Below are 12267 nucleotides of genomic sequence, written 5' to 3' on the forward strand. Positions count from 1 at the left end.
TCTGGTTGTATAATCTTTTGTTGAATGATCATTTTGTGATGGCTTGAAGAACAAATCTGATCAGCTCTAGTCTTAATGGTTTGACACGCACCTTGTCCTTATCCATGAGCTTCACAAGTTAGAACATTTCTGCAGTTTTCTGAACCCCTGCTTCACTCGGGCCTAATAAAAGGTACATTTCCACAAATCTACACAACAGGATGACTGCAAAAGATGACCTTGTAGTCAGTGTGGGCTTGCAGTATGGATCTATTTTCTTTGCATTACCTCCCAGTCTACATTCACCCTAGTGGTTGAACATTCCAGAAAGAATGCTGCAAATTCCAGAAAGAGGGAAGAGAAGACCAAAGAGTCTGGATTCTGTGAGGATCGTCTGTGTACGGCCTTTTGGGTGTGATGATCTCACAAGTTTGGCAGTACTCAAGGTCTGGTAGGCTCTGAAGGGTCCCACAGATTTGGAAGGCCATTTCATGGCATTATGATGGTTCTAAATATACATTATTTTGTTTCTGCCTATCTCCCACCATGCACATTGCGTTTCAAGAAAGAATGTACCGCAACAGGCAACGTAAAGGAACACAGAGTAGGTGAAGTCTCAAAACTACTCATCGAGATTTTTCAGGCATCTTTGGAAAAGGATAAAAATCAAGAAAGGGAAAGAGAAAGTGAAAAGAAATAAGTGATTGAGGACTTCCTCATACGCACACCAATAATACAGGAGTCGCCGCTTCTGGATAACATGCTATTGCATGGCAGAACAGTTCGTGCGGATGTAAGGGAGCCTCTCAAATAATCCGTTTGGTATTTTCTGAATTCTTAGGCATCTACATTCAACTGCTCATTGTGGGCACTGAATTTTAAAAGCTGGCGTTCATTCTACTTCTGCTAATCTGCACTAGTGCTCATTCACCAAGTGTGCAGTAGCACTAATATGCACTCACGTTAATCCATATTGGTTAATACAAATTAGGGCAGATCCCCTTCCCACAAAAATTGGAATTTGCTGGTCAGATTCATAGAAATCCAGACTCCCTTGAATCTGTTGCAGATTTCTTGGACATCCCCAGTCCCGCCTAATCGGCACCCTACAGGTAATGGATGAAGGTAACAGGGTGACTTCGAGCCATCTACCCACTCTCAGACTAACCTTCCTTCATAGTTTGAGGATAAAATGGAGCTCACAAGAGGAAATAAAGGCAGGAAATAAATGTGATGTAGTACTGATGTGATAATAGTGACCACGTGGTGACCTCTGCCTGCCCGACTGTCCTGTTCACACCCACACTCTTGCCACATCACCATGGAGAAGCCGTGCCCTCTGGGTTTGCCGAGTGCACGTGAAGAGAGCCACTCAAGTATTGGTGCTTGGCTCACAAGCTCAACATGTGGGTTTGTGCTTAGCTGTATGCACCAATCACATCCGTTGCTTTTTTATGGAACTCACTGGATTTCACAGGATTAAAACAATCCCATTAGCAAAAGCAGGGAGTTGTCTGAAAAGGCATGCACTTCAGATTTTGTCTGAATATCCCCCTCCTTACCTTATACTGCTGCCTTGTCAGATTCACAAATACAGAGCTACTCTGCAATATAAAGCTGAGAGCCATAAAAAGTACCTGTGACAAAATGAAGAACATATATTAATGCTTCTCTACAGTAGGATATATTACAATACTGTTTTACTCCATCGATCTTTTACAACAAAAAGTGCGAAACAATTCGAAATGAAATAAGCTGTATCACAGAATCTTTAAAACAGTATAGAAATAGTATCTGAATAATTTGAAGGAGTCCAGCCCCACGTGGGTCCCTTTCCAAATCCCACCGATTCCAGTGGGATTTAATTCTCCCTGGATGAGCATTTCTCAGTATTTTCCACCCATGAAGAACCCATCCAAGGCTTGTCCCGCTGTAGAATTCTTCTCTTCTGTACACCCCACCAAGATATATGCCCCCTCCTCTTTGGTTGCCCTGACTTAAGTGGAGCAGGGAAGACTTAACCAAGCCCACTTGAAAGACATCTTTTAGACATCTTCTCCGTTATCACTGACAGACACAGTGTGTATTTTAATGGCGGGCACTTTCCGGTCTTTTGGGGTGTTGTTTCCTGATGTGCTTGCACAGCAGCAAACCCTCAGGAAACCTTTGCTCTTTACTTTGGCGGTGGCACAACTGGATTTGTCCTTCGAGGCAGTGCTCCTGGTGGACATGCTCTGCACGGCTGAGAAAAGTTTCCACTCACAGACGCCATCTGATTTTGAAATCTTGTAGAAGTTCTCTCCCGAACCAACAGGAATGTGGATGACATCTTTTGATGCTTCTGCGACATGGTTGCTTGGGTGATTAAGACTGAAGCTAAGAGAATATTTATTGGCTGAGTACTTCCGTGTGAGACACTGGGCCTTTAGAACATTCTGGAATGCCTTTTTAAATTCCTGACTTGAACAAGGGTAGATGATTGGGTTGATGCAGCTATTTAGGTAGCCAAGCCAAAATGCAATTTTAAAAATGGTGTCTGATGGCTTGAAATCTGGAAACAAAGAACCTGAAATGCAAAATTATACAATGTTATTGGATCAATTAAAGCACCATTTCAGATTATGGCAACAAAGAAGTCTCAATCTCATTCTCTCTCTCTGTGTGTGTCTGTGTATGCGAGAAAGAGGGAAGTTTCAAGGTTTCATAATACATCAGCACTTCTAAATTCAGTTATTTATTTATTTGTTTTATAAAACTGTGCCCAATAGTCCCAAACAGGACTTCCCTGGGGGAACAGAAGATCACATTTCAGAACATAATGGGCAATATCCTGCTATTGCTATCCACATTTAAGTTCTATTTGTTTCACTAGAAGAGAACGAAGCTCAGCAGTCAGTGGGATTTCTAAATTTCAGCTCTGACTAGATTGCATACATTCTGCAAAGATTCCTAGGAGAGTCATTTCAACTTTTTAGGATGGGTAAAAACTACACAAAAGCCAGAAAATCAAAAGTGAGCACCAGCTGGGGGAAAGGGGAAGGGGTGTTTCCCCCACCCAGGGAACCCTAGAGGGCTGGAATGAAGCAGCATGCCCTCATTCTGACGTTCTGCCCCACTGAATTAGCTATTTCACATAAGTTACCAGGGAAATCACAGCTTTTAATAAGCTTTGAATATATTTTCAGGTCTGTGAAGCAACTTCCTAAAGGTTAAGATTCATGCTGTCATTTATGCCTTTTAAAGAATCTGAAATGGAAAATGTACAGAATGTTACTGGATTAATAAAAACACCATTTCAGATGATCAGAAAGCAGGAAAGGTTGTGTGTATGTGCACCTGCACACACACACACAAATGTGGTGTGGGAAGTTTCAAGTTTTTTGAAATATGCCAGTAGTTCTAAATTCAGTTGTATCCCAGGGGAACAGAACATAATATTGAAGAACATAATGAGTAAAATTTAGCAAATGTTATTCACATTTAGGTCCTGTTCATTTCTCACTGGAGGAGAATGTGGCTCAGAATTAGCAGATTTTATACACATAACAACAGATAATATAACTCATTATATAAGAACGGAGCTGACCACAGCTCCAGCCACTGTTGGAACGTGCCCTCAAAGACCCTTTTCACATTAGGATTTGGTCCTCAGATTGACAATCCTAAAAATATTTTCCCCAGTTCGGCCCCACACAAATAAATCTGCCATAAGCAGTGAAAGCAATTCAGCATATTGGTTTATTTATTTATTAGATTTCTATTCCACTTTTTTGTATGAACTCAGATCAGCTTAGTTCATTCTCCTCCTCTTGCTCTCAGTCATGATCCCACAACAACCCTGTCAGATAGGTTGGACAGAGCATCAGTGACAGGCCCAAAGTCACCCAGTTGGTTCCATGGTCATGTGGGGAGTAGAACCCAGGTTGCCCGATTCCCAGTTGGTGCGCTTAACCACTATATTATACCTTTCAATTAGTTTCCTAAGCTGCCAGAGAACCTACATAGATGGCTAGCTATTATGTTTTATATTATATTATATTATATTATATTATATTATATTATATTATATGTACAACATAATAATCCCTCTCTTCACTTGTTAGGAAGGACTGTCAAGATGAGAGAAAGATCTTTTAAACTAAGCAGACCATCTTATCTGAATTTCACAAAATCCACTAACGACTGTGCTGGGGCACATGCGAAACTGCCTTGCACCAATGCATCACCTCTGGTCATGAGGTGACCAGGTTCTTTTATGCTGGTTTCCATTTTTCCAACACTAAATTTGGTCTGTTGCGAACCTTGAGAATTTCTCCTAATCCTAAATTTGATTGGTACCAAACACAGGTTTGCTTGTGGGCTTTCCTTCCAATGCGTGCATTTTTGCATACAATTTTGTTGAATTTGCACCCTCCTTCCAAGCCCTTTTCCTCGTATTGTTAATACTGTTTTCACCAATATGTGCATTTCTGTGTGTACCTTCCCCTAATATGCATTTACTGAATGCACTCTGTTGGGGGGTGGGGTGTATGCATGTTTTAAATTGGAGAACTGCAGAATTGGGAGGAATGTGAATTGTGAAAGATAACGCCAGCTTTGCTTTTTATATTGGTTCACTCTTAGGTGCATTCACATTAAACTGAGCACCAGTTAAAATCCTCCCCATTCCTGCAGGCTTTGACGGACTCATCACTGCCATCTGCCAAGGTACTGGGCACAGACATTCCTCAGCTCCCCTACTGGGAACCCTTTTAGCCAGAGATGCTGCAGAGCCTTTGTTTATGTGAAGCTTGTGTGCTCACTGAGCCGTGCCCACTACCCAGTTCTTTCCAGAATGCAGTAGCGTTGTAGCAATGTAACACTGTCACGGTCTGAGCCCGATTCTGCCGTTGATGCTCCGAGGCTGTGAGCCACTTCTGCTCTGATTGAAGTACAAGGCTTTCTCCTGCAAAAGTAATTAAAATGCAGAGAACAGATGTGGCTCACAGCCAGGACAGGCTTCTGCTTTCTGCAGCCATAGCCAGGCATCACCGATGGATCGTTAGAGGTAAAATACATTAAGCGAGAGACGTTCTTTAGAGTGCTCGCCCTGCAAGACTGAGCACTCAGCCTCCTCTTCCCAAAGTAAGAGCAGGATTCAATCTGGCTTATAATGAGAGAATCAGCAGGTATATCATGCCAAGGCTGATCTGTGAATCAGACCTTTTGGTCACACCTTTCTAAAAAAGGGCAAGTTCTTTGGCATGATTTGTCTCTTTCTCTAAGGCCACATTTTTGAGTTAAGACCACAAAGGGGCACTGAGCTGGGTGGCTCTGAAGGTTTCCTGTCTCAGAGTTTCAGTGTTTTAAATATTACAGCTGAATTCTATCTTTGATCCTCTAAAAAGCACTTCACACATCCCTTTACTCTCCCGTAAAGGAAGGCATCTTGCTTCTAGCAGTGAAAGGCAAGACAACACCCTCCCGTTCCATGAACAGAAGCCAGCCAGAAAGGAGGCTGCATCTAAGCTTCTAGTGTAGGGACGGGGAGGAATCTGCACTGGGGGCCCTGGGCTTGGCGCCACGGACTCTGGTGTGCTTGGCTGCACCCATGAATCTGAGCGCCCAACAAGCATGTCCAGCCCTCCCACGGCACTCGCCAGGAGCTGAGACCCCAGCAACCATTGCACAAGTGGCGTCCCTCTCCTGGCTTTGCTTGTGCTGTTGCACATGAAGTGGAAGAAGGCCACCTGTTGAACAACTGGACTTCCACAGGCATTCATGGACTTCCTCTCATCTCAGCTTGCTTTCTAAGACCGGGCCAAGCACAAGAAGACATCCATGAAAGCTGGAGGGATGGATCCTGCCAGCTTCCCTCGAACATCATCACTGCTCCTTGCCATTCTGGATTTGCCACCTGAGGCACCCGCTTCACTCTGCCTAGTGAGAGGGCCAGCCCGTGCTCCTTCGTCATGCCTTGCTGTAGTTCAACCAATGGCCAAGCCTTCTGTGGTTCCTCACTCCTTCTAGGTGGATGTCATACTTTATGGGTGGTCCCTGTTCACTTGCAAGTTCTCCAGTGAGAATTCCACCTAAACCTGTGTAGGATTGGACTACCATTCCTAGGAATCTGCCTTATACCAGCTCAGACTACTTGTCTGCCAGCTTGGCACTGTCAGCTCTGGCCAGCATTGGGTACTCAGACTGTTAGGCAGAAGTCTTTCATGTTTCTGGTCCCTGACGCCTAGCTGAATAGATCAGAGGAAGCTGCCCCAGCCAGTCTAGGGACTCTGGGGTACAAGCAGCCAAGCTCCCAGGGAGTGAGCAACCTGCATTTTTGGACTATCTCTGGACTGTGTGCATTTCCTTAGGAAGCATCTGTACCTCAAAATGCATTACTCCAAAGCATGAAACCTCAAACAATAATAAACGGCAAGCAATACAGTAAAACAACCAATGAAAATATCAACCTATTTAAAAATGAAAAGGTCCGCATTAATAAGACCAACAAAGACGACAGGTCTGCAGGAAGAGGGAGGACTTAACCCAGTATCTAAATGTATACAGTGTGTGTACCAGGCAAATCTCCCTGGAAGGGCAGTTCACAAGCAAGGCGGCATTACAGAGAAAGTTCTCAGCCCAGCAGCCAATCATCTCACCCTTCAGGGTGGTGAGGTGGCACCCAGAGAACAGTCAGGGCTCTCTCACCTTTGTCCTTCCTTGTTGCAACTGGTGGCTTTGAAGTACTGTACTGTGAGAAAATGGCTTTATTAAGTCAATGCTCTGATATTTCTGGAAAGCCGGCAAAATGATGCAGTCAAGCCCTTTCTAGACTATTTGCAGACTGAAAGTGGGGCTTGCATGCCTTTCCATGAGAAACAAAAGCAACAGCAGACAGATCCTTGCACACAGAAAGCTAGAGCATCAGGAAGAAAGGGTCAAACTGGGGTTTTCCTGACCTGCTGTTTTTTCATTTTGCATCATTTTTTCTCCTTTGCTAGAGTAGCATTACAACTTGTGTTGCCTCATCAATCTGCAGTGATACAACCTGCAGTTTTCCCACTGCTGATTGCCATAATCTGGCCTTCACATTCTGATTCTTTGCAAAGGCAAAAGGAGAATGATAACCTTTTCTCTTATGTGGAGTTGACAAAGTCTGGCAAAGTTTAGGCAAACTCCACGTGGCCTGAAAATCTCCTTCCCCTTCCCCTCCCTGTCCTCTTCCTTTTAGACCTTAAGCCCAAACAGGAAATTCTAGAACATGAGCAAGAGTCCTAATATAATTTCTGTGAGTTCGAGGAATCCAGCTTAATCCACCTTGAAACGCCTCTCTCCCCTTGAGGTAGGTCACCAGCTGTTCTTGGCTGTTCTCTGCACTGCAGCACTTCATCAGACACTGGGAGTTAAAGGATCAGATGCCGCCTGGGTCCTGTTACCTCTTGCAGCAAGTCAGTGTGTGGGCATGCTGTCTTCTGGAAGAGCATATCCTCTGGCTCTGGGACTCAATTGCTGATCCCAAGTGCTGGAATAGTCATTGGAAAACGATTGATTCCTGACATGCAAGGAGTAGGGTTATGGCAAAGTCCTGTTGCCCTTTTGCTTCCAAAGCTCGATTCCAGAGAATCTATATCCAGGCAAACTCATAGCTTGTGGATTACATGTCCCTCCATATCCATCCATCCTAAAATTACCATATTAGCAATTAATCAAGTATACGTAGGTCATTCAGCAGTTAAGTGTGATCCACACACAAGTCTGTGGCTATTACGGAGTGGTATGCAGGTCAAATTTACTTTCTAAGCAAGCTAAATTCGACCCAATCAGCACTTCGTGCACTAAAGCAGCCATGCATATTTTCTGATGCACCATGGCATGCAGGAGGGAGACAACAGGGCCTCCAGATCCCCACAAGGCTGCTTACCCTGATCTAGGGGTCTACAGCCATAACACAACTTAACAGATTTATAAATGGGAGTTCCCAGAAGATTGAGAGTCAGTGTGGTGCAGTGCTAAAGCCAGTCCTAGGACATAGGAGATCCAGGTTCTAGTCCCCACCTAGACATTTATTTATTTTATTTTATTTAGAATATTTATATGCCATCCTGTTGCGAAGGACATAAAGCTCATGGGGTGACTTTAGGCCAGTCACTGGCCCTCAGCCCGAGCTACTTCACTGAGCTGCTGTCAAGATGAAATGGAGAGGGGGGGAAACCTTGTAAACCGCTTTGCATTCCTTGCAAAAAGGAAAAAGGTAGGGTATAAATGTACTGCAATGCAGTGATGATGATGTGGCTCTTCTTTAAGCCTTGAGAGGAGGAGACTCTGAAAGGACCTGTTAGTTACATACAGGCATGCGAGGGGGTGCCATGCAAAAGTGGAACATAGCCTTTTCTCCCCTGCAATGGAGGGCAGGGACTGTTCCAATGGGGCAAGACTCAGGGAACCAAGATTTAGGGTGGATACCAGGAAGTACTTCCTGAAGGTCAAGTCCCCTAGGGTATGAAATCAGCTTCCACGGGAGGTGGTTGAGGCCCCATCGGTGAGGGGGTTCACGGACAGGCTGGACATGCACATGGCGGGCATGTCATGAGCGGAGCCGGCTGGAGCCAGGGGTCCGACTAGATGGCCCAGGAGACCCCTTCTGACTCGCTCTGTTTCTATGTTTCTGTCAAGTGGCTGTTGCAGTAATTTCATACTCCAAGTCATTTCTGCAGTATGTAGTATCTTGGCTATTGTTACCCTGATATCCGAAGGAAAAACCACTCTGCTATCAACACCTCCTTTTGCCATTCGCTCTGCTGTCTTCAGCATTAAGGGAAAGGAGTTTTGGCCGCTTTGTTTATGCAGCAGTCCAGCAGGAGGGACTCGGCAGTAAACAGCCACTTCTTAGTTTCTTTCCATGATGTGGTCCACAAAGAGAGACTGAGCTGAACCATGTCCAAAGACGTTAATAGCCCAGTGAATTCTGGGACAGCTGTTGCAGCTATAAAAAGATCAGCCAGGCCGCCACCCTAACCCCTTGCTGAGAATGCATTGCTCGAGCATGTGGGGTGTTTGCCTCTGGACATTTCCATGTTGTAAAGACCGTTATTGAGCCTCTTTTACCCCAACGACCAAATTCTGTTTTGAAGACGCTCTTGGGACCTGCATTCCAGGGGTGAGTGAGGCTGATGTCACAGCAAGAAGGAGAAAAAGTACCAGCCCAGTTTAGCTTAAAGTTCTTACTGCCAATAACTAAGTCTTAGAGTTCTGGTTTTTCAGAATGGGTGAGAAATAAGCTGGGAAAGGGGATTATGAACGGTTGTGGGGAAGAGGCTGAAGCTGAGGGAAGAAGACAGTCATCTGAGGAAGCCCAGAGAGACAGATCCAGACCGCTGGTGGACCAAATTTGGCTGGCAGAGCTGAGGTTCAATACCCTTGCTATAAACATTTACTGATAGTCATCTACAGTATTAATGTGGCACTCCAGAGTGCTGAACAAGAACATGATAACAGATGACAGAATGAAAATAGCACATCAGAAGCAGAATAGCATTAAAATGATGGCTGATCAGCAAGGATGGCTTCTTGGAACAAAGGTACCTTCAGCAGGTGCTGAAAACAGCAGTGTTGGAGCTTCTGGACCTCCAGAGGCAGGGAGTTCCTTAGAAGGGGAGCCACTAGAGTCATGGTGGACTGCGGTTGGCCTAGAGGTTCAGGTGGAACCATAAATGTCCCCTTCCCAGAATTTCAAAGAGAGTATTTCGCATGACTGTGCATAGACCAGATTTCCTCTTCTTAGAAGGTGTTGAAGGACTTTAATCAGTGTCTAAGGCCTGTAGTAGGAGAGATGAAGAGGCTTGTTCCACCCAATGTGACCTGGTATCTCAACAACTTTAGTATTTTGTGGTATATTTGTGTTTTGCCATGTCACAGACTGAAGCCCAGTACAAAGAATCTTAAATAAAATAAGCAGCAAACAAAACTCATGATTTCAGAATTCCTGCTGGCATTTCCTGTACAGAGGCAGAAATAACTAGTGGGGTAACTCAGCAATAAATAGGGGAAAATGCTGCAATAATCGGGGACAATGAGGTCTTAGGAACAGTACTGTTGGCAGAGTTTAGTCTTCAGAATATGTGTGAGCAAATAGGTCAGGCGTCTAATCTCTGGAGAGTTCGGAAGAACTGACACAGGATTCCAGAAACAGAGAATAGTGTCAAAAAGTCATTCATCACTTGTGTGTAACTATTACGCACACATATCATGCTGTCATCTCAGGGTATATAAATACAAGTTAGGCAGCCGGCAATGAATGATTAAGCAAACGGAACAAAAATAAGCTAGAGGACATCGTTCAGTCCTTCGATACTCCAAAACACACAAGAGCTTGTGTGTGTGTGTGGCAGGCCCTGAGAAACAATGGCTTCCTTGGGCACTATATTTTACACAGAGTTTGGAAGTGATATGTAGAATAGGGATGTCTGAGGAATCTGTTTTGGTGGTGGGAATTTGTCCGATTCTCTGGACTCAGCTCCCCAAACTCTAGTTTTTTTGGGGCTCTGAGTCCAAGTTCCAGGACAGTGTGAAAAGAGATGGACAGAGATGGAATGGATTTAACAAAATCCATAAATCTTTCTACTGGGGACACTCGTGTGCTACAGTCCAAGGATGGCTTGTGGAACTATATTGTATGCTTCCTGTTCCTCTGTGCAAGTGAACATCCCTTGCAGGTAATACACGGTGACCCATCACATAAAATAATAGTTTGACCATTGTATGATGTCATATTCACATGCTCCCTTGCACAGTCCAATTCTTTCACCTTTTTATCTACTTGCATTTATATGCTTTCATACTGCAAGGTTGGCAGGAGCTGGGACGGAGCAACGGGAACTCACCCCGTTGTGCAGATTTGAACCGGTGACCTTTCGCTCAACCAGCCCAGCAGCACAGCAGTTTAAACCACTGCACCACCTGCACCCCCAATTCTTTCACCATAAACACCGAATTGAAATCCAGTAATCTGCAACATTTTCAGAACAATCCCTTCCAAAACAGAGTTTTGCATTCTAGTTCTCTTCAGCTTTTTGAGAAAAGGAGGAAAGATTATGGCTTAACTTCAGTCATACTTAGGGGAGACTTACAGGACTCTGAGTAGGAGAGAGCACTGAAAGTTTGCATGGAGGGTGTGAATTCTGTCAAGTGACAGCTGGAAGGAAGGGTAAAGAGAGGGTAGAGGACCAAAGGGGATTATCTGGGTAAAAATGGGCTTAAGCATTTACTAGTTCTAATCATGTCAATCACAGACTTCAATTTATTTTGTAACCATTTCTATTGCACTGACTCCAGATGTAATCATACTTACAACTGGAACCATGACTATTTGAAGTCCCATTTAGTTTAATCCAACTAAAGCTAGAAGAAACCCATTGCTCCTCAACTAATAATCCCTTATTGCTGCTCTGCTTCAATATACGTACTTTCAGAACAGGAAAAGTGTGAGAGTACTATAGGAAAACTCTTCTCCTTTCACAAGTCAGTGTTAACTTCCTGCAGTAGTTAACCCTAACCTCTCCCACTTTCTGTTCAGAATGATGCTAACACTACGGGTATAGTTGAAAGCAAAATTCCAGTACCAATCTTCCTTGCCTCTCTGTCACTTTCCTTCATCATCTGCATTGCATTGGAAATAACTAAGAAGCAATTCAGGAAACAACTTATTAAACTACACATAGTTATGGGTGGGAAAATAATAAATATTCCCAATGTAATTCAACTTTCCTGTGACTTCTGGAGAACTTTAAGTGGAGTCCTGGTACACTGCCAAAGTCTGTTAAAAATAGTAATGGCAGGTCTCCCACTCTTCAGACACAGGGAGTGAGGTGGGGTCGAGGGGAGAGAGAGAAGATCTAAATGCTTAGATATTGTTCAGACAGTGTCAAAAATTCCCATTTTGAGAAAGCATAATCTCAATGATTTTTTCCAGGAAGACATGAGCAGTGGTTCCACTCACTTTCTCTTAGCACATTCACATCATTTATGCTTTTAATTTACTATTTAAAGAATGAATAGCTTTAAGGACATGATTAGGGGAAAAAATACAAAACTGTAACTTTTTTGGTTGTGGGGAGCAGTAGGGATGCTAGTAAAGCAGGAATGTGGAACTGTTTGTGCTGAAACGGTCCCAGCCTGGCCCTCTCGGTTTCCCCAGAAACTGGCCACTTCCCATTTTCCTACAAATGCCCTTTTCCCAGATTGTTAATCACTGTTTCCCAGTTTTCTCATCTCCCCCTCTCCATTCTAAAAGATTGAAATGCTTCTCCTAAG

General features: G+C 44.0%; 1 protein-coding gene across 2 annotated transcripts in view; it reads right to left on the minus strand.

The window, feature by feature from the left end:
• Positions 1-859: 859 nt before the first annotated feature.
• ADRA1A (adrenoceptor alpha 1A) overlaps positions 860-12267 on the minus strand; it is a 38179-nt gene continuing 26771 nt past the window's right edge. For both annotated transcript variants that reach the window (XM_044437698.1, XM_044437697.1), the window contains exon 3: positions 860-2545. In XM_044437698.1, the coding sequence (XP_044293633.1) occupies positions 2025-2545 (521 nt within the window). In that variant the 3' untranslated portion in view covers positions 860-2024. The remainder of the gene's footprint in view (positions 2546-12267) is intronic.

Source organism: Varanus komodoensis, unplaced genomic scaffold, assembly GCF_004798865.1.
Source record: "Varanus komodoensis strain SLA01 unplaced genomic scaffold, ASM479886v1 scaffold30, whole genome shotgun sequence".
Lineage (NCBI taxonomy): Eukaryota > Metazoa > Chordata > Lepidosauria > Squamata > Varanidae > Varanus > Varanus komodoensis.